We start from the raw sequence: 23,488 nt of genomic DNA on the forward strand, positions 1-23,488 counted from the left end.
ACTATGTTTTAGGATGAGTTGTGCCTAAGAAAGAACGAACACAGGAAAAAACCAGGTCGATGAAAAGAGCTCAAACTATCAACTGGGTTTATTTGTGTCGAATCTGCTAATATAGGCAGTATTGACATGTGACAAAAACAGGAAGGGGGAATGCGGAGGAGAGGACAAATCAAGCCTGCCTCATGTATTCCGTGACAGTGGCCCCTACCACAATACTTTGTGTATGCGTCACTGCATAATACAGTTCTATTGTGCCGAAGCTGACTAAAGAGAACTGGCAATTGCAAAATGCGAATAAGATCCTTGCAGGCCCCAAAGTAAATGTAGCCCTGTACTTGGCAGAAGCAGCACAGTGTAGGTGGTTTCCAGTACGTTTTAATCAATGCGCACTTGTTTAGATGCTTCGCCAACTGCTCTGTGGATGCTTTCTCCCCATGTTTGTGCAGTGCCTGGATCGTGCAACTTTGCTAATTTATTGCAAACTTCAGTTGCTTGTTGTGTCTAATGTGTAGCTTGTTGCAATGAATGGGTAGCTTGTCGCAATGAATGCCGTATTTACTTGCATAATGATCGCACTCGCGTAATGATTGCGCCCCTGAATTTTGTCGTCAAAATTCGATTTTTTTTCTTTCTTGTGTAATGATAGTACCCCGAACTTGTCGCAGTGATATGCCGTGTGCCAAGTTTAGCTAATGATGTTCGTGCTTACCATCTGTCGAATGCTGTCAAATGCTACGCGAACGACTCTTGAAGACATTTCATACCTTTCACCACCTTCCGCACTTCCACGAGAAAAAAAAAAAAGAAGCTACAACCAAACTTGCCTTGGCTTTATTTCTTGTAGGCTTCATAATGGTTTTGGCCAACAGCAATAAAAAAGGCGCCTTTCGATTCTTCTCATCTGCACTCGTGGGCATGCAACAAATCACGAGCAGCAACTATAGTGGCCACGTTTACACTGATACGTTAGAAGTGTACCCTATTCATACGCCGATGCTTGTAATACAGCTAAGATATTCATCCACCCTTAGTGGAAACATGCCATATTAGGATAGTAGTGAAGACAAATGCCGCAGTTCCCGCAGCATGCCCGCCATCTGTTTCTGTGTCATTGGCAGCTACACGTGCCCATCTCTGTTTCCATCCCCTCAAAGTGGACATGGCTACGTTATTGTCGCAAACTTGCCGATATTAACGATATTATTCATAACCGATACGGAAGAAACTGTTTCAATGAGTGCAATGTACTCACGAGAAGAAAAAGAATCGCGTATGGCACGTTTGGCTTGCACCACCTGCCGCCATATTTGGCAGCCGCCTGCTCGTTGACCTAGCAAACGCGGGATGAATATATATATATATATATATATATAATTTTTTTGCGGGAAATTTAACTCACGTAATGATTGCACTCCTGAAGTTGCGTCAATTTTCTTGACAAAAAAGTGCGATCATTATGCGAGTAAACACGGTAGGTAGCTTGTTCTAACGAATTGGCACCGTGTTGCAACGAATATAGCTTGTTGCAAGAATTGGTCACTTGTAGCATGCAAGAGCCAATTTCCCCTTGCACTGTTATATTTATGTGAAGGCCACTTTCAAATGCAACATAAGATGCGGGAAATTTACACACTGGTGCTGTATCAAACGGGGACGTTATAGGAGTTAATGGCATTTAGGCCGGGAACGAAAACATGACGTAGCAGCCGGGAAAATGCAATTGTGAGGAACGTATCAACAAGGTTCCACTGTGCACGCACGCACACACACACGCGTGCGCACACTCACGCACACACACACACACACACACACACAGACAGACTCGAACCCACTTATAACAATATTCAAGTGCCACGAAAATTCCATTGTTATAACTGCTAATTGTTATAACCGAGTTGCATGAAAAAATCAAAATAAGGGGATGGCAGAGCTGATGCTAGGAAGCTATAATTACGGTGACGCCGGTTCCTCTCCCTACCACCTTCCTCCATCCGTCTGCTGGTTGTGTTCCCTCGTTTAACTGCTGAAAAAGTTGCGGCTGTCAGCATTAAAGAATGGCATTGCTATAACAACTGCAAAGAGGGGTCATGGGTGGCAAGCGACATGTGGGCTTTGGTGGCCCCAAAAGGCCTTTAAAAAGCCCCTTTGGGGGCCTTTTAAAATTTGCGAGAAGCCTGCCACAGCAGCCTGTCAGCTTTAGAAATCCACAAGAAACGCTGAGGTAAGATTGCCACAAGCATATCAGCATGTATTTCTCATTCGCTTACACGAGAAAAACCTACATGATGATGAGTGGTGTTTAATGGTGCAAGGGCCAGGTTTGGCCAAAGAGCGCCATGACAGGTGGTAATGTTGACGATGTGTTGTGGGTGACGTGCGTAATGAACTCATCATGGTAGGTGAGATATGGCTGTAAAAGGGCCTAAAACTTCCGCGGTAAGTGGAGTAGAATTCATAGGTGCTAAAATAATGATGATGACTAGGGTGTGATATGGGCTATGGCAATGGACTTTCGTTAAAACATGATGCAATAAAACTTAACACTGACAAGAGAGTTTCAAGAGAGCCCTTGAATGCAGGGCTGTTAGTCGTGTGCTTAAAAGTTACCTGGCCAGATGATTTTCAGTGTGTCCGTTTCGGCTAAAAACTCTAAGACTGTTTGCAGGTTAAAAAGAGGTTCATCGCTAAGAAAAAATGCAGGGTGAAGGGGTAAATTCTCGCGATATGCAGCAGGGAAATACTTTTTCCTCTCTGTTTCTATTGCAGGGCACTCAATAAGAGCATGGAGGACAGTGAGATTATAGCCGCACTTAGCACAAGTTGGAGGATCGCCCCCAGTCAAGAGATGAGAGTGGGTGCCGTATGTGTGGCCTATCCTTAATCGGCAGAGAAGTACTTCCTTGTACCTTGCTATTTTCCCATTTATCCAGTTCCCCAGTTTTGGCTTTATTATATGAAGCTTATTCATTTTTTGTGTATCCCATTCGCCCTGCCAGTGATTCCTCAATTTACTGCGTAGAAAGGGCTTTAGGTCTGTGGCAGGGATGGGGATATTTGAATCTGCCTCGCTAAAAATTACTGACCTAGCACTTTCGTCAGCAGCTTCGTTGCCTTTTATGCCTTTGTGACCAGGTACCCAGCATATTATAATCGATTGATTGCACATATATGCGGAACATAACAAGCTATACAGCTCATTAAAAACCGAGTTCTTATGCTTTCGTAAGCTAATTAGGGCTCTCACTACACTTAATGAGTCTGTAAATACAACAGCCTTAGCGATATTTTTTAGCCGTATGTGTTGAATAGCCTTAAGTATGGCGTATGCTTCCGCTGTAAAGATACTGGTGTGTGGGTTTAGTGGTCCAGATGTTGAAAGTGAGGGTCCCAGAGCTGCGTAAGCAACACCAGTTGGAGACTTCGAAGCATCTGTGTAAAATTCATCACATGAGTACTTTTCCTTGAGTTCTATAAAATGCGAATATATGTGTGCCTCCGGGGCTCGTTTCGATATTTCTAAGAACGAGATGTCGCATTGGATAGTCTGCCACTCCCAAGGCGGTGGAAGCCGTGTAGGAGCCATTAAGTCATTGTGTAAAAGAGGGACCCCTGTTTTTTCTGATAGTGCTTCCAACCGGAGGGACAGAGGAGGCCTAGTGGCTGGGCGGTTACGAAACAGCCTAGCAGTGGACAAGTCACATATAGTGAAATGACAAGGATGTTCAACATCTGAGTTAACTTTTAGGGCGTAGGAGAAAGTTAAATATGTCCTTTGGTAGTGCAATGACCATTCGTTTGATTCGACGTAGAGGCTTTGCACAGGGCTAGTCCTAAAGGCGCCTGTAGCAAGGCGGATACCTAAGTGGTGAATAGGATCAAGCATTTTCAGAGCACTAGGTCTGGCAGAATTATAGACTATTGCTCCGTAGTCAAGGCGTGTTAATATTAGACTTTTGTAGAGCTTTAAAAGGCACCGCCTGTCGCTGCCCCAAGAAGTACGTGACAACAGCTTCAGCAGGTTCATAGACTTGAGGCACTTTGATTTCAGATACTTCAAGTGTGGTACAAAAGTCAGCTTACTATCTAAAAGGATTCCGAGAAATTTGTGTTCATGGCTCACAGATAGCCGTTCTCCATTTAAATCTATTGCGGGGTCCGCCATTATACCTCTCTTGTTAGAAAATAGGACGCATGTACTTTTTTGTGGGTTTAGTTTGAAACCGTTTTGGTCCGCCCACTTAGATAATTTATTTATGCAAAGCTGTACTTGTCGCTCGCAGATACTTAGGTTACATGATTTGAAGCCTATCTGGATGTCATCCACATATACGGAATAAAACATTGTATGTGGTATGGCAGTCTGGATCGAATTCATTTTGACAATAAAAAGAGTGCAGCTCAGCACACCACCTTGTGGAACACCGGCCTCTTGCGTAAATGGACGAGACAGAACGTTACCAACTCTAACACGGAACGTCCGATTGGAGAGGTAACTCTGAATCACGTTCAGCAAGTTGCCTCGAACTCCCATTTCAGACAGGTCACGGAGAATTCCAAAGCGCCAGGTTGTGTCGTATGCCTTTTCCATATCTAAAAATACTGACAGGAAGAACTGTTTGCGGACAAAGGCATCACGGATATTTGTCTCGATACGGACAAGGTGATCTGTTGTGGATCTGCGGTCCCTAAAACCGCACTGTAAGGGATCAAGTATTTTGTTGCTTTCAAGAAAATGGATGAGGCGATGGTTAATCATCTTTTCAAATAATTTGCATAAACAACTAGTGAGAGCTATAGGTCTATAACTGTTGGGTGAGGAAGGGTCCTTGCCCTCTTTGAGAATAGGGATTACGATTGCTTCTTTCCAGACAGAAGGAATGTATCCGGCAGAGAACATGGAATTGAAGAGTGACAGCAGTGTTTTTTGGGTTTCAGGGTGTAAGTGTCTAATCATCTCATACATTATTCTGTCACTTCCTGGAGCGGACTTGTTGCAACAGTTCAGTGAGGCTTGGAACTCAGCCATTCCAAATGGACGATTGTATACTTCGTTGGAAGTGCCTTTCCCACCCAGTGTCATCTGTTCTGCTTGTCGACGTAATTTTAGGAATGTATCTGTGTAATGAGATGTACTGGAAATGTGTTCGAAATGTGCTCCTAGACAGTCAGCCTGGTCCTGAAGAGTACCTGTTTGCGTGTTTACTAATGGTAGGGGATGAGTATCGCGGCCTTTTATTTTGTTTACTCTGTTCCAAGCTTTTCTTTCGTCTGTATATGAATTAATACTAGAGATGTATTTCTGCCAGCTTTCCCTTTTGGCAAGGCGGCGCGTCCTTCTACCTTCTGATTTTATTTTCTTGAAGCTGATCAAGTTCTCGGTAGTTGGGCAGTCGCGAAGGCGACCCCAAGCCTTATTTTGAATTTTGCGGGCTTCCCTACACTGCTCATTCCACCAAGGAATGCGTCGTTTAGAGGGTGATCCATTCGTTTGAGGGATACATATTGATGCAGCCTCCATTATAAACGCCGTCAAATATGTCACTCTATCATCGATTGAGAGAGTACAGATGTTCTCCAAGGTCAAATGTGTCAGCTCTCTGTATCGTTCCCAGTCAGCACAGTCCACCTTCCAACAGGGCAAATGTGGAGAAAACTTATCGCTTTTTGTTAATTTTAAGACTATTGGGAAATGGTCACTCCCATACGGATTTTTGATCACTTTCCACTCCAGGTATGGCACTAGTGTACTTGATGTTATGCTTAAGTCAATAGATGAGAACGTTTTGTTTGCCACGCTGTAGAATGTAGGTTCTTTCTTGTTCAGTATGCATGCATTGGAAGATAAAAGGAAGTTTTCTAATAAGCGCCCTCTCGTATCACAACGAGAACTTCCCCAGAGGGTGTTGTGCGCATTTATATCGCCCACTACAATGTATGGTTCGGGGAGTTCTGTGATAAAGCTCTCGAATTCTGTTCTGGAAAGTTGATGGCTCGGAGGAATGTAAAGAGAGCAAACAGTAACTAGCTTATCAAATAGCACGGCTCTGATTGCCACTGCCTCAAGGGGCGTTTGCAGATGTAAATGCTTACAGGCGATACCCTTATCGACTATAATAGCAACACCGCCTGACGAGGCGTAGGCGTCACTTCGATCTTTCCGGTAAATGGCATACTGTTTGAGAAAGTTAGTATGTGAAAGATTTAAGTGTGTCTCTTGCACACACAGCACCCTTGGATTAAACTTGCGAAGGAGTTCCTTAATGTCATCAAGATTGTGTATTAGACCTCTGACATTCCAATGCATTACTTGTGTGGCCATATTGGAAGTGTTTTATGGTGCGTGTGAAGAGATATGGATTAGGTTGGTTCAAGGGACCATTCCAGGCCCCTTGACCCGGGGTATTTCTTTTTTCTTGGCGCGCTCCAGGGAGCAACGCCGTTCCTTCGGCGTCTGAGACGCCGGAGAAGTTTTTGCTACATCCATCGCCTCATCAGAGGCGCTGGATGATGCCCGCTCAGCGGACACGCGCGGGGTTTTTTCGGGCCTGTCTGCACGAGCAGTGGCCCGGGGACCGGCAGGCTCGGAAGTCTGCTGGCCCTTCGTGGTAGGGGGCGGAAGAGCAGTGGCTGCTCCCGCCAGGGGGGCTGATGGCGTAACCGCCGTCACACTCCGTGTGACTTGCGCGGCCGCCAAAAGATGTGGCGCTGCCCCCCGGCGCGTCACATCACTGTAGGACGGATTCGATTGATTGTGGACACTAAAGCGCTTGCGCGCTTCTGGAAAAGTGATGTTTAGTTTTACCTTCAGTTCGATTATTTGTTTTTCTTTCTTCCATGACGGACACGATCGTGAATAGGCGGGGTGGTCTCCGTCACAGTTAGCGCAGTGGGTTGGAGAAGAACAGTTGTCTGAAGCGTGGTCTTTAGATGCACATTTTGCACAAGTGGCACGCCCTCGGCAGCTCTGAGACCCGTGCCCAAAACGCTGACACTTGAAGCATCGGCGCGGATTGGGAATGTACGGTCGTACGCGTAGTTTACAATATCCCGTCTCTAATGAATCAGGTAGTTCACTTGTTCCAAATGTTATTATTAGATGCTTTGTTGGAATTTCCTTGTCGTCACGCCTTAACTTGATTCGTTGCACCTTCACCAGTTTTGGTCTTGCCATCCGTCCAACAGCTCGCTCTCACTAAGATCAAGGAGGTCGTCATCAGAAATGACACCACGCACAGTGTTCATAGACCGGTGGGGGCCCACAGATACAGGGATGTCACCAAACGCAACAAGTTTCGTCAGTTTGCTGTATTGGAGCTTGTCACGTACTTCCAGAAGAAGGTCGCCGCTTCCCATCTTAGTTACTTTGTAACCAGAACCGATTGCTTCTGTCAGGCATTTTGCGACCACAAACGGGGATATTGTACGGACTGTCTTTGTTTCGTGTTGACTATGTATTACGTGGTACTTGGGAAATATTTCTTTTGGTTTGAAGAGAAAGTTGAATGTTTCATCGGTGCGCCCCCTCTTCAGGGAGCGATCAAGGAGTGGGGGGAAATTTGAAGCCATATATAATTACTGTATTCGGCAGGAATGCCCGCCGCCCACCTCGGAGCCCAACCTGGGGACATCACAGGATTAGAAACATTCTATTCTGCGTACGCCAGCGGTACAATCCCACTATAACCTAATATATATACCCAAGACTGGATATATTACACAAGGTTAACCCTTGCCGCCAGGAAATAAGGAAGTAATAAGAAGTGAAGAGAAGACAGGAGAGATAGAAAAGTGGGAGAGAAAGACGAAGAATGGAGAGGAGGACAGGAAAAGGCGACTGCCGATTTCCTCCAGGTGGGTCAGCCTGGAGGTGCCGTCTATGTGAAGCCGAGGCCGAAGAGGTGTGTTGCCTCCGCCGGGGGGCCTTAAAGGTCCAAACACCCAGCTTCAGCTCAATCCCCAGGATCCCCTTTTCCCCAGACACGGCTAAGCCGCGCACGGCTACACGCGGGAGGGTCCAACCCTCGTGTGCTCGGGTACGTGGTGTCGCAACACACCAAACGCCTGCTGACGCAGACGCCCCTGCGGGGGAGAAAAACCTACATCCGTCAACCTTGCATACTTTACGCGAAGCTTGCCAACATACTTCTCCAAGGCATCCAGGTGCTCCACGTAGTGCAGCGGAAGGTTTATCATGAAAACGGAAACACCGGAAGGACTGAGTCATCTTCCAGGCCACCTGCGAAGACAACGTTGAGGCAGCCTGCCCTACTGCGTCATCGCTGCCGTCGTTGCCGTCACTATCTGATGCAAGTGTGTTTGCGATGATTGCCTGATCGGTTAGAAGCACTTAGTTTTCAAATCTATAGCCGTGCATTTTTTTTCACTGGCAATGTTGTGCATTGCCGATGATCAGCGGGCACATCAGCCATCTTCCATTTTGGTGGCGAGTCACACCAACTGCTGGTCAAACGAGGCTGAGAAACCGTGTGGCCAGGAACAATTTCGATGCAACCAACAAAGACAAACACGAGTGATTAAGCTGTTTGCATAATTGCGCTGAATGAGGTGCCAGCGAGCAACATGTGAGCAATCTGTGAGCAGTGCACTTGGTGAGGTCCATTCGCGTTTCGGAGGGTGGGGCAGCTTAAAGCTATGGGCACAGCTCATTCATGTTCGAAGGGGTGGAAGGGCGACAGGAGAGAGGCACGCGGAGATGGCTGGAAAACGAGCGTGCGGCGCCGGTTGTAGCAGCAGCCCATCGTGCAGTGACTCGAATTTCTTGTTTTCTTTTTTTTTATTTCCAAGGATTTTGCATTTCACTTCCTTTCGGCTTGGACAACCAGCAGCCAGACTTCATCGTTATCACCGATAATGCGGCATTGGGGCATTGCAGTAAGCTGGTTATTTCACCCTGAAACACATACAAAATTTGATGGTGCAGCAGCTCCTCACTGTTATAAATAATATATTGTTAAAACCGGTATCGTTATAAGTGGGTTCGACTGTATATATTGTAACGAAGAAGAGGAACACTATAGTGGGCCATCCTCTACAGCACTGTTCCTGGGAAACGCCGATCATGTTGAGAGTACGTGCCCTCCTCTGACGGTCGGCCTGCAACCATAATTGCGGCAATCCGTATCATGTATCTCCTGCAGAAAGTCGTGTAATCAACAAACAAGTCGACAACATGCTTCGCCGCAGGGTGATACGACCTTCGAACAAACCATGGGCATCCCCTGTCATCATAGTTTCGAAGAAAGATGTTCTGTGCAGTTTTGCATGGACTACTGCCGCCTGAACAAGATCACTCGCAAGGACGTCTACCCTCTCCCACGCATAGACAACACGATTGACATTCTACAAGGCGCAGAATTCTTTTATTCTCTAGATTTGCGCTCAGGGTATTGGCAAATACCTGTGGCAGACGTTGATCCGCCGAAGAAAGCTTTTTCCACACCCGACGGCGTATATGAATTTAACGCATGGTTTGAAGTGAGACATGTGCTTGTGCTATCTTGACGAAGTTGTTTTTGCTCCCGACTTCACCATGCACCTTCAATGGCTCCGGCCTGTTTTAACGTGTTTAACAAATGCAGGGCTTCAAATAAAACTCAAGTTTGCTGCTCGGCAGCTGAGAATTCTAGGTTATGTCGTATCCAAGGATGGAATCCTCCCCGATCCAGCCAAACTCCGGGCCATCAGCGAATTCCCTAAGCCAACGTCCGTCAAAGAATTGCGCAGTTTCATTGGTTTGTGTTCCTACTTCAGGCACTTCATTCACAATTTCACTATCATCATATCGCCCCTGACGAAGTTACTCAGGAGCAACGGGCCCCTCACTTCATGGTCGTCCGTGTGTGACGAGGCCTTCACAAAGCTCCGTCGTTTGCTAACGTCTCCGCCAATTTTGTGCCTTTACGACCCGACAGCCCCTACCGAGGTGCACACAGATGCCAGCCTGTTCTTGCCCAGCGCAAACAGGGGTCTCCTGAATATGTCGTGGCTTATGCAAGTCGTATGCTTATGAAAGCTGAGACCAATTACACTGTGACAGAAAAAGAATGCTTGGACATTATCTGGGCTCTCACCAAGTTCAGGCCTTATTTTTATGGCTGTCCATTTGATGTGGCTATAGACCACCATGCACTATGTCGGCTGTCGCCCTTGAAAGATCCCTCAAGTCGTCTTGCCCGATGGTCACTTTGCCTGCAGGACTACGATATCTGTGTGCTGTACTGCAGTGGATGCCAGCATCCTGACACCAATGCACTCACGTGCTCTCCCTTGCCCGACGACAATGCCTGCTGCTCACTATCTCACTTTACCGTTCTTCACTCGACCTTACCACCATCGCATCTGAGCAGCGCTAGGACCATAGGATTACCTCTCTAACATACTTGCTTTCTGGTTCATCAGCAACACCAACCACTCGCATGTTGCGTCGTCAAGCTCACCATTTTGCCATTCGCGACAACCTGCTTCACCGATGTAATTATAACCCCCACGAGGGCCAGTGGTTATTGGTAGTACCTCGCAGTCTCTATTCCAACATATGGGCAGCTTTCCACGCTGATCCACAGCGTGCAGACTTGCGAGTTTTCAAAACTTATCAGTGCCTTCGACAGTGGTACTACTGGTAAAAGATGTACCAGCTACGTTCAGAAATTTGTTCAGTCTTGCCCCAATTGTCAGCACCGGAAATCTGCAACCGTCCTCTCGCCAGCCAGTCTGCAACCTTTACCTTGCCATACCCAGCTGTTTGGGCACGTCAGCATCGATCTGCATGGGCCCCTTCCCCTGACACCGGCCAGAAACCACTGGGCCATTGTGCTGGTTGAGCACCTCACGCAATATGCTGAAACTGCTGCCCTCACGGCAGCTAAAGTGCGCAATGTTGCCTCCTTCCTGCTTCATCGATTAATTATCCTGCACCATAAAGAAGTCCGCGCTCACTGATTGTGGACAGATCTTCCTATCCAAAGTAGTTGAAGCCATTCTTAAAGGGACACTAAAAGTTACTATTAAGTCAACGTGGACTGTTGAAATACCATCCCAGAAACCTCGAAACGCTTGTTTCGTGCCAAGGAGAGACTTACTTTAAGAGAAAATGCATTCTGAAGCATCCGCGTACCTCTAGCACAGTTCAAATCGCCTGCCCTCCGATCGAGGAGTACTGACATCATGGTCTCATATAGTGACGTTGCGCCATCGGTGAGTAGAACGGCGTCCGCAGACGGCGCTACGGTTTTTCTGCGCAAAACGCAAACGCGCGGCCAGAAACAGAGCCAAGACAGAGCCGACAGCAGAGCGAAAGCGGGAGTATGGTGGCTAGCGGAAGGAGAAACGCGCGACCACGGGGCTCTTGCATTGCCCAGGGGGCGCTTGCGAGAAAGGTGCTAAAAAGAGCCCTCTGTCCTAAAATGGGTCGTACCAAGCTCGGTCATCTGCTTCGGAAAGCACGTTTACAATATGAACCCGCCACTTTCGGCTGTGTTGTAGCTTGGCCTGCTGCGTATATCGGGCGCCGAAGATTTTTTCAGGGGTGGCATGCTGCGTAAAGGCAAAAAATTATGCATGCCATTCAAGAATTGGGCGGCGAAGTTTTAGCACAGTGTCAATCGCAAGTGAAGCGAGTCGCGTACGAAGTGGAACTACAGGTAAGGTTTGCACGCTAGCTGCTAGATTCAGGCGCACAAACGCGAGGAAATGCGTGTTATAAATGAATCCACAACAGCGATAAGCAGACATCATGTGTACGGAACTGCTCGAGCACACGACGGTAGGCGCCGCGATGTACGAACTGCTCGAGCGCACGATCGTACGCGCCGCGACGGCAGCGGTCTTTCGACATGCCGCCAAACGGCGGGCCTCCTGCAATCTTTGTTGACTGCATGCCGCTAAACTGATGCAATGGATATGAGCTCGCACATGCGTGCGAATCGCGCTGTAGCGCGAGCTTGTGCGCTGCTCGCTTGATGTAGCTTTTAATGACAGCGCTCGAACATCGATGTGCTGCAATCAATACTGCCTTGCTGCGCTGCCTCAACGTGCTGGCTTGAGATCAAGGATGAGCGCATTTAACTCTCTTAACCTGTGCTGCTCGTAGTAGAGTAGCGAATTGTCATCGAATGAGCCCGACCATTTGTGCTCATTTGCACACACTTCACCACTTCGCATCGGTCGAATTGTTAATTGTCGCTGTGGCCGGGTCTCGAATCGTGAATTACCAGCCATGCCTGCTGCTATGTCGGTCTGCTGTCGGGACTAAGTGCAAAAGACCGAAATTTCGAACGCAGATAATCAAGTAAGCTTCAAGACAGGCGAAGCAGTCAGCATGGCACGAAGTTTCACATACTCAGCGCGACGAACTGCAGCTATGCAGCGCGCCCGACGTTCCACTTCGTGAGGCCTTGAAGGAAAACGGTAGAATCTGATGTTGGGATTCAGGCCTTCTTGTTCATGGCATCCCACGACGCAGAAGTAATGACGGTGACGTCTTTTCGAGGCTAGGTGAGGTCTCTCCGGATCGGCATCACCGATTCCTTCTGCTTCCAGCATTACGTCCCACAGCACACGGAGAGTCCGTTTTCGTTAAACTATAGGCTGCGGCGAGCTCGCAGCGTGGTCGGTGTGGTCTGTGAGAAGTGACGAGCCTTTTCGCACTCGTAACAGGGCATAAGAAAGTGCGAATTGACGCAAAACTCGGCCTAGAAACATGCTTCGCCACAGCCAGGGCTCAATACGACCCAAGCTGGTATGACCCAGATGTCGTTTCCCGCACCGCCACTATACTTCAAACTCCAGCGCAAGACGTCTATAAGCTGGTACTTTATTCTATGACGCGAACTGACGCTCGTCGCAATGGACACTGACACCGACAGATTGGCTCGCGATGGTGGGCTCAACTTCAGCGATTTGAGCACTGATGAGCGTGACCTGCTGCTGAGGGCTCGCGCTGCCGGCGTCGTTGCGTACTACGACGGCGGCCTCGACACCGGCTCTGCAGAGCGGGAAAGCAACGAGGGCTTCCCCAACATCACATGGACGTGGCATTCTCGCTGCTTGTTCCAAATGAAAGTTTCGCGAGCCAGCAGAACCCTCACAGCACGACGCGATAACCAAACTACTGAAACTCCAAAGCGTGCGCGGCGCAGAGCCGAGCGCGCAGAGTCGAGCAAAAACGAAACCTTTCGAACACCCATATTACTGAAGGGTAACGTCAAAATTTTATTTTTTCTTAGAATTGAATAGACGTAGACAAGTAGCATTTTTTCCGTCTTATAATCGAATGACATGATATTTTTAATATGAGTAGTTGAGTATTAGTAACACAAATTATGAGGAGTGCTTTCGTCATCTAGCTAGTACCGGAATGTTGCTGGGGGGTCTCAAATCGTGTCATGCATTTACCTCAATTTCTCGGTTACTAAAGCTCTGTTCGCGATTATATTGACGCCTTAGACATTCTAGAACATTGCTCTACCACTTTAACTTGAGTTTCTGGTAACCTTTAGTGTCCCTTTAAGGAGTGTCAAGTTGTTCATCGCATAACTGCAGTGTATGATCCTTAAACCATTGGCCTTACAGAACGCTTCAACCGTACACTCGGCAACAAGCTTGCAATGTACGTCGCCTCTGACCACACAAATTGGTACGTCATTCTGCCGTTGGTAACCTATGCATACGACACCGCTACTCAGAGCACCACCGGCTTTTCGCCCTTTTTCTTACCATATGGTAGGCACCTGTTGCACACCACGGACACAATTCTACCATCATACCGACCGGATGCATCTGAATGTGCGCCCATTTCTGCCACAGCAAGACATGCTGAAGAATGCCGTGATCTCGCATGGGCCTATACCTCCAATGACCAAGAGCGCCAGAGGAGCACTCGCGGTGACACCACCTCTGCACCCACCTTCCTTCCTGGAGCACTTGTGTGGCTTTCCATTCCTTCTGCTGCACCTGGGCTCTCTTCAAAACTACCGCCCAAGTATGAAGGGCCATACCGTATCGTCAAGCATGCATCCCCCATGAAACATATGATCGAACCCATTGAACCGTGTTCAACATGCGCAGCCACGGACGAGACATTGTCAGTGTCAAATGTCTCGAGCTGTTTTATGATCCACTCATAGTGAGGACAATAGGTCACCAGATAGCTCCCTTTGCGCTCCCGGGGGTAATTGTAGCGTAGAAGAGGAACACTATAGTGGGCCGTCCTCTCCAATGCTTTTTAGTGGGTCACGCTCTCCAGCGCTGTTACCGGGAAATGCCACTCATGCTGAGAGTCCATGCCCTGCTCTAACTAACGGTCGGTCCCAAACGTGGTGACTAATAAATGCCTTTACAATATATATAGCGCCTTGTCCGTCGTACATGTTCCTCTTTTAGTTTGCGTCTTCGTAGCGCTCTTTTCTTCAAGCGTGTATGTATGTATGTACGTATGTATGTATGTATATATATATCTATATATATATATATATATATATATATATATATATATATATATATATATATATATAGAGAGAGAGAGAGAGAGAGAGAGAGAGAGAGAGAGAGATACGAAGGAGGGGGGAGTGGTAGTTGTTGGCAGAGACCCGCCCTTCGAAATAAATTTCTGGCTACGCCACATTGTGCTGTGCAGCAGCTAGATGAAGGTGACGTGTGCCTAGCCTATGCAAGAAATTTCGTGACATCTTTCTTCAGCTTTGTTAAAGAAAACTTAAAAATACCCTCAATTTAAATAATTTACATGTTTAAACATTTCTAAAATTGATCATGTTTTACTATATCCTGCCTAAGAACAAGATTATTACCATTTCTTTGCGTGTGTGTGCGCTTTGTGAAATGTTGAGAAACAGAATTTTGCTAGTGGTTTATCGTGTTGACCAATTTCTGTTTGTGCAAGCAAAGAGAAAGAAGAATCCACCCGAGATTGAAGAAAGTTCCTTGTATAGTTAAGCCCAACAAACATTACACACTATGGCATAGATGCCGGCTGAACATGTGCTATTTTGTGAGAATTTGCGCACCAATGCACAAAAGAGATTTGTGAGAATGAAAGACCGACTGAAAATGCTCTTTGAAAAGCCAGCACTTACCGTTGACATCTGTGGCAAGCACGTCAGCACCTTTCAGGAGTAGCGCCTGAGTTGCATCGATCAGGCCATTGCTTGCAGCAACATGAAGAGCTCTATAAAACACAACACAAAAGGTTTGCACATGACATTAATGACACACAAGAAGAATCCCAAACCAGGTTAAACACTAATTATAACTTGTTCAAGTAAAAATGGAGCAGGGTGTGGGAACAATATCACGGTACAATTCCTGTGAAGCTAAAATGCTGGTGACAGGGCTATAGCTGGAAATATCAGAGAGGCGATCACTGCAACGAAAACTGCACGAAAGACAGGGGCCCACAAACAATGTGCACACAAAGTATGTGACATACCATTTCTTCACATAGAAAAAATTTAAAGACAATGTGTACAAGAAATGCACACTTACGTTTTCATGTCATCGTTGATCATATTGATGAGCTTCACAAAATCTGCTTTCTCCAATAGAGTGGCCACTGCACCTTCTTGTTTCTGGAAGCAAAAATGTCATGCATGTTAAGAAAGCATAGAAACCGACACCATTGTGGTTTTGCAGTTCAACAGTGTTCGCATTTAAGGGCATTCACAATAAAGAAAAAATCAAAAGAGTAATTGCCAGGTGCTTCTGTGCAAACTGGCTGCAACTTTAGTCAGTCACTACATTAGGCAACCTTTTGAAAGCAGCGCATTTTCTCTATATTAAACAAGTGTGTCGCTGCACTTTATGAAACCATGTTCGTTGGAAAATATCACAGGTAATTTGGCTGCATAATTTGTGCTACAAGAAAAGTCATAAGTCCCTGCAACCAATAAGAGCATAAAGGTGTTGAAGACCTTTAAGAAGGAAACTATTCCTGTTATTCCTTTAAGAAGCCCATTCCTGTTCATAATCATAACAGGAAAGAGAAAGAAGATTATTCCATATAACAATTAAATTGTAGCATTTTCAAGTTGTGTGCAGTGCTCTACAAAACGAGCTACAATGCTGGTTGGGTACCAATAGCTCCAACTTTCTTTGGTATTTATGAAAATGTGTACAACTCTGCTTATAGAGGGCTAACCAGAACGACTACCAACACCATCAGTGGATGTCTACTGCCATGCTAAAAAGCAATACATGTGCGCTTTGTCATCTCTTGCAAACGACCCTTCTAAGACTGAGGCTTACTATGGCTGTAGTGACCAAGCTGTCCACAAACAGCAATACAAATACACAGTCTAGAGATGTAGCACAAACTTTGTGGAGAAACTACTCTTGTGAGAAGCATGCATCCTAAGTGGAAATTATGGCACCAATTAACACATTCACTGAGGCAGAACTTTTCTTTAAGGTCCCAATTTATATGCAGCATGACACACCAGTGCATCATACGTTATATTCCTCAGGTGCATCATCACCCACCAGCAGGTCACACTGCTTTGTGCCTTTTTTATGCTCCAAACAGATGGCGCTGCCACTGTCGCTGCTGGCATTTGGCACCTTCATTTGACACATGCTGAGCTATTTTTGGCCGTTATTTAATGGTTCTGCGGTGAGCCACAAAGTGCTAGCTACCAGAAAACAGACAAAACAAAGTCAGCTTTCCTTTTATAAACAGTCTTAATTGTAAAATAATTAGATGAAATTAAAACTAGGCTCAACAGCTTAATATGATATCTGGAAGTTCACCTTAAAATTCTACATGGATTATTGTTGAAGGGTGCTTACTTCACAGGTTTCACTTGTGTGTAGAAATGAAGCATGAAAAATGCATGAATGGCGTGCCAGGGCATTCTCCACAGAAGGTGGTTATTTTCATCGCTTTCATTCTTGCGCCATTTTGGGCTACTGGCGGTTTTGAAGGATGCATGGCAGCCAGTGCAGCGCATAGATGCCAGTCTTGCATGTTGACCAATCAGTTTTTCAGCGTGTGGTTACAATTCCTCCCACATGTTCTTTCGCTGCTTTCCAAGCGAGCGCCAAATAGTGATTGAGCCAGTTGCTCTCGAAATGTGATAACTGGCTTCTTTTTTCATCTGTAAAAGCCTTCTGTATCCACCAGACCTGTTAATATGTCTTATTGCAACATGAAAACAGCATATATTTAACCACTAGGTATTTTGAGAACTGCAGCGAAATTCTCAGCCTAACACAACTTCAAATACTGCTGCCTCTCTGCTCCTTTGTTTCAACAGTAAAAATACAGTTACTATAGTTAATAAACGAAAAATCAGACATCCACCCATTTGTAGCAATTGCTACAAAGGAAACCCATACGGGCTCCTTGAAAGAAAAAGCTCTGAGGTTTTTTTTTTTCTTTTCAACTCTGAGGCTTTTCTTTCGAGGAACCTGTATGGGTTTCCTTTGTAGCAATTACCACGAACGGGTGGAAGTTTGATTTTCCCTTTATTCATTACTTCTCTCCACCTGGCGGGTTTCCGCAGGACTACTATGCCAGTTACTATAGTTGCAGTTTAACACCACAGGTGGCAGCCCAGCCTGGGAGCTTTATGCCATGTGGGTCACCGCTGGGTCACAGCTTTTCACTTCTGCCAGATATTCCCCTGTCTATATTTAACCTCATACAACAAGAATTAAACTTCTGCATTCAAGTGCTGTAAAGTTACTGCAGCCGCAAGCAGACGAATACAGTTAAACCTCGATAAGATGACGTTCGTAAAATCTGCAATTTGCTTTATGCTAAAATTTGACTTTTTATGGAAATAAGTACAATTACCAATAGATGTTTCTTACATGGAAGTGACCGAAAATTTTTCTCAATTATCGGGCAATTGAAGAAAGCAAATTTAATTTTTAAAAATCATTTTGCTGAATTTGAACGTTGGCGACGAAAGATAGTTTTATGCAATATCAACAATATCTTCACATCGGCGGTACGAAGCAAAGCCAGCCACACTTTCGCGCCCGCTCCGTCCTTTCACCTGCAGCAGGCAGCGAATGCTTCGTATGCCTCTTGCTTGTCAGGATGCGCTGACTCTCACGCGTCCGCTGATATGTTGTTTTCTCGCATAGCTCCCGTCTCCTGTAATCTATATACTTGCAAGGTAGTACGACAGATGGCACGAGCGTTGCTCTGCTAACGCCACCTAACGTCGGGGCTACTTGGATGCAAAAAGGAAAAGGCTCTTCCTCTTTGGCTCGGGGTTGGAAAGCGGCACGGACGTTCTGTGCGTGCGCCAAACCGTGCTTCTGCGAGACCGCCTCGCAAGGCCTATCCCAATGGACGAACATGATCGCTCGAACGTGCCCGCGTGCCCGTATGCACAAACGACCAGGCGTTGGTGTCCAGCATGGGGGCAAACATATTCGCTGGTTATCCGATCGCAGTAAGGTGAACTTCCGCGATTTGTTGCGCGACCATCGGCATATTCTGTGGATAGCAACTTGGGTAACAGGCATTAGTCTATTAAAGGTGCAATAAATGCCCTTGTGATTGTTTGCACTACTGTGTTGTCGTTCCTTTGTCCCAAGAGCATGGGTGAGAACCCCACATGTTTAAATTAAATGTGCCTTAAAAACTCAAGATTATGCAAGCTCGAATACTAAATGCACAGGAAGAAAGTGTATATGATGCCATGTGACCTCTGTATGCCCACTCTTTGCACACATGGGAGATTACCTGTAAAATGGGGCACGTGAGCTGCGTATGTGCTCAGCTGCGCTGACAGCTATGCACTACCACTGCCGCACTAAATAAGATGCCTGCCAACCTGCCCCCCATTCCCCATTACCCCCCCCCCCCCACCCCCAAGCATGCTTGACTGTGGTACCGCAAGCTTGCTCCCCCCTTCCATTCCCCGTGCTTGCATGGGAAGATGGTGCTCATCAAGCCACCATTCTTCTTGGCTTACCATTGCAAGATTTCACTTGCACCAAAACATACAGGCCACGAGGAGAGACAGGATCTTGTCGCACTTCGACTTTATATGGAACATGACAATGCTGTGCTTTAATGGTGGCTTGGTCACGCGGTGCATAATTTGAGAGGTACGCTCACAAGCAGCTGCTTGTAATTTAGCCATTGGACCATCTGTGTCAACAGAAGTTTTCATTTATTGTCTTGGTTTTGCTTCGCAGCAGCACTGAAATTTTGTTATATTTAAATTATGTATAAACACACTTCATTATATTGAGGTTCTAAATAAATGGTGTCTTGTGGAAATCATAAAAAGTTAAATACTCCTGAGGCCCAGAGTGAATTTAGGTTCTCGGATTTTTGTTAAACTTTCAGAAATGCATTTTTTGGGTGTATAGGTGAAAAGTGTTATGCAGTTTTGCTGTCTGATGCGTTGTTTGGACTTAGCACAATGTCCAATATATTGGGCATTGGGCCTCTAGGGTTTTTTTTTCCGTGAACAGATGGAATGGCGTAGTTGGGGCCAGTGGCTGAAACAAAGGATATAAAAAAAATCTACTTTTGTTTGCGGCTGCTACAAATATAAAAGTACAAATTAACAATGTTAAACAAGATTGAAGCTTATGAATTTTTTTCAACAGAAGGATTGGGCTTTCTCAAAGCGACGTCGCTCCTTTGTGATGCAATAGAAAAGTTGACACTTCGTGCAAGAAAAACTTGGTTTTCATGCTGCAACCTTCCATTGTGCTGTGAGCAGCATTCGGAACTTTGGAAAGTCGTGGAAAATGACCGATTGTTTTTGATCAAACTTGAAGAGGAGGCGGTGGAGCCTGCTTTTTGGGTGGCTGCCAGTATGAATCCCTTTTGTGTGTGGGAATTTGCAGTGCTTCAGTGATCAGAGCCTCCCTCACAGAGACACGAAAATCCAAAAACTGGGATATGTCCCTGAGTCGTTCTTGCTGGTGGCGCATATCCCTTCTGTGCAGTAACCATGAGTTGCTCAAGGACATGTCCGTCAAGTGCAAAAAGCACCTTATGGTTCATTTCGTGGGCCTAAGATGTTGTCCATAAGCCCTTCACTTGGTAAAAGCTGATCATGCGATCGGCCATGTCGACAACTGTCATATTCTTGTTGTACAAACATAGAATACTTGGCCTAGAAAGATTCACATGCTTTACTCCTTGCTGGACCACCTGCGACACGTGTGATCAACATGCTCTCCGATGACAATAATTTTTTGCGCATCACCTCTCAACACCATCTCCGATGTTCCTTGTCTATTAGCTAGCTCACTTTCGCTAGACAGATTCACACCTTTTGGAATTCAATTCTTCTTCGCTGGTCCGGTACCAGATGTGTCTTTCACTGCCAATTTATCAAGTAACAGACCAGCCGTGTAGTACTTGTCAAAAGAAGAGGTGTACTTTCCAGGAGTGAGATTGGTTGCAAGCCTGAGCACAGCTGACTCTCCAATTCCAGAACTTCCTAGGTATAAATTGGACTTCATTCCTTTCAAAATCCAAAATAAGGCCACTTGGCATTGCAAGCACAAAATTTTTTAGGCCATCGGGGTTGGGTTTTCGAGGCTCGCACGGTCTCAACTGTGTTGAGACAGTTCGAAATTCCAGGCAATAGCAGCCAAATATTTGTTAAGTAGTGCCAACAGACTATATGTGCATACTGTCATATTTTTGTTGTCATTGAGACCCAATGTCTAATATATTGCACACTGCGAAATACATCCCGCACTTGCGAAAGGTACCGCATTCGTAGCTCAAATATGCGTTTCTCGGTGTTTCTTGAGTTCTTATCAACCCAAACCAAGGCCTAACTATGCTTTATCCCACGCAAAAACAAAAAACAAAAATTCATTTACTTCTTAGGCGGCAGCCATAAAAAGGCACTCCCACTCTGACCCGCCATTTCCAACTCTCCTGGAAATGAGGGAAACAGAGCGACTTTGACTGTAAGTCAATATATGACAGCATGGGTCCTAGTAGCAGCCGGAAAAGTCATGTCTGTGAGGAAAAATCTGTTTCGATAGTCGTGGCCCACTGTGTTTGGTTGTTCAATATAGTGGACAAATCTTCCATTGATGGGCCTCAGGAGGTTATATTGAAGTTTGTTATATTGAGGTTTAACTGTACACATAATTTGGCTGCCGCATATCAGGAATACAAGGTATGACCCACGACACAGAGAATATGCTGCCGTTTATTGAGAAAAGGTTTTGCACTATTACACTCAATTGAAAAAACATCTTCACAATTCTCCCTCGACCTTTACAGGCCCTTTGTATTATGTGGCAGTTATCACAGAGTATGTTCAATGACAATAAGGAATTTTCTTTTCTTTCCAGTTCCACAAATATATTAGTCTTGTTTATTTCCACATTAATGGGATTGTGTGATCACTGTAAAATTGCAAAGCAAGAAAGCACATGGCATAAAGGCACTGTCTAAAAAAATCAACAGGTATGCCCTGTATGAAAGTTCGCACTCTTGAATACGTGTATTACATGATGTCACAGGTGTCCTGTAATACTACAACAGTTCTTTCCTTTCGTACTTTCTGTTCTGTTCTGTAAGAACATTAGGCTTACTAGACACATTGTAGAACTGTAGTTCTGAATAGCAGTTGCCTATATGTGCAAACAACAAAATGAGCAGGTTGTGATGCTGTAATTTGGGAGCTCAGCCATGTTTAATTCTGTACCCAAGAAACACAGTACATTAAAGGGGCCCTAAACCCCTTTTTATCAAAATCGAGATATTCATTTAAGTTAAAATAGACTTTGATCTCCTTCGCGGTGCTCTCGCTCCTTCTTCAATGCCTTGTACTGCGAAGCTTTGGCAAAGCAGGGTGTGCCCGCAGCACTCCACTTGCTGAACGTTACCATGGCACGCATGTCAAATTTGATTTTGCTTGTCCATGTAGAAGCCACTATTCTGCTTGCAGAGGCTAGACGGGGCAAGTGGAGAGAGTGCCTTGCCAGGCAGTGGAGGTCACCTCCAGAAATCATGGGTTCACGGCACTGAAATATTTCTATCTTGGCTACTAATGAGCCAAGTTGAAAAATTTTTTGTGGCAGAATGCTCCCTAGAGGACACGTAACTTCCAGTGTATAACCGGTTTGCTGTGTGGCCTGGTGAGGGGCCCTTTAAAGGCTGCGAACAAAAATCTATAAATGTGTCAGCTTTGCCAGAATTGGTTCAGTGGTACAGTAGAACCTCGCCAATACGCTCCCATTATGTATATTTTGCCAGCACCAACGTTTGCAATCGAGAACACAAAAAAGGACTCAATAAAGTTAAGCTCATTTTTTACCCTTCATGCGTTTCCTGAAAACACGATTTTCGGCACCAATGTTCAGCACATTGCCAAACTGCAATCGTACGATACGTTTTCTGGCCGCCAGATCCCATGTAAACAAGAAAATGCATGAGGCGCGCGCGATCGAGAACAGTATATAGCTGCCTCCCAAGACAGCTTCACCACAATACTCTACTGCCCATTTCACAGGAAAACGTCGGCGCCCACTCAGTTTCTCATTTCGGTACCAGCAAATCTCCGGGGTCGTCGCGCAGGGCATTCACAGTTGTGATAAGTCTCTTCGCCTATCTGTTTCAGAGTGTGTGGTGGCGTCGGAAGCGTAGCGCACGCTCGGACACTGCACCATGTCAGTTGTGCAAGAGCAACACTTAACAAGTGTAATGAAAAAAATGAAAGAAAAACCTAATTACCTGCAAGCAAGCATGATGAAGAGCACTATTACCCTTGCTGTCTTGAACAAGGATGTCTGCATTCAGCTCCAATAAGGCCTCTAAAAATCAGACAAAATAAATTCCAATTGATACTTTTGAAGCAAACGAAGTCTATCAGAAGATTTACGCTAAATGCTCTCATTGACCACAAGAATAAAGGCAAATGGCCTTTCACTCATCCTTGAATCTCAACATATCAGCTTTAGGGTAATAAGAGAGGCTCGGCAGATGACATTTGTACCAAGCCACATCTGCCAACAAGATGCATCAGAAGAAGACGTACACATGATACATCCATACAAGTGATATCATGAGAAGCCAAGAAACACTGACACCAAGGACAACATAGGGGAAATTACTTGCGCTTAATGAATGAAAATAAAGTAACAATAAATTAATGGAAAGTAAAGTGGATGAAAAAACAACTTGCCGCAGGTGGGAACCGTACCCACAGCCTTCGCATTTCACGAAGGACAACATAGGGGAAATTACTTGTGCTTAATAAATTAAATAATGAAATGATAAATAAATGGAAAATGAAAGTGGATGACTAATAAAAATTAGGCCCCTCGGTTAACCCCATTTCTTCTCGTTTAGCCATACAAGCGACGATTTCTTTGGAAGGTGTGTGTATTGCACCTTTTTGTTTCCAGCACAATTATATACCATGTACCACATAACCCAGCAAGCGACTTGCTGGGCTATGTCGTACATGTGTTCTAATGGGGTCAAACAAACAGCCACAATATGTTTCAT

At 45.6% G+C, this 23,488-nt stretch overlaps 1 protein-coding gene across 5 annotated transcripts in view; it reads right to left on the reverse strand.

Moving 5' to 3' along the window:
* Nucleotides 1–23,488, reverse strand: part of LOC135910071 (serine/threonine-protein phosphatase 6 regulatory ankyrin repeat subunit A-like) — a 120,981-nt gene that overhangs the window by 16,696 nt on the left and 80,797 nt on the right. For all 5 annotated transcript variants that reach the window (XM_065442098.2, XM_065442107.1, XM_065442083.1 and 2 more), the window contains 3 exons: nucleotides 22,712–22,791; nucleotides 15,520–15,602; nucleotides 15,111–15,202 (listed from right to left, as the gene is read on the reverse strand). In XM_065442098.2, the coding sequence (XP_065298170.1) occupies nucleotides 15,111–15,202; nucleotides 15,520–15,602; nucleotides 22,712–22,791 (255 nt within the window). The remainder of the gene's footprint in view (nucleotides 1–15,110; nucleotides 15,203–15,519; nucleotides 15,603–22,711; nucleotides 22,792–23,488) is intronic.

This window comes from Dermacentor albipictus, chromosome 1 (assembly GCF_038994185.2).
Source record: "Dermacentor albipictus isolate Rhodes 1998 colony chromosome 1, USDA_Dalb.pri_finalv2, whole genome shotgun sequence".
Lineage (NCBI taxonomy): Eukaryota > Metazoa > Arthropoda > Arachnida > Ixodida > Ixodidae > Dermacentor > Dermacentor albipictus.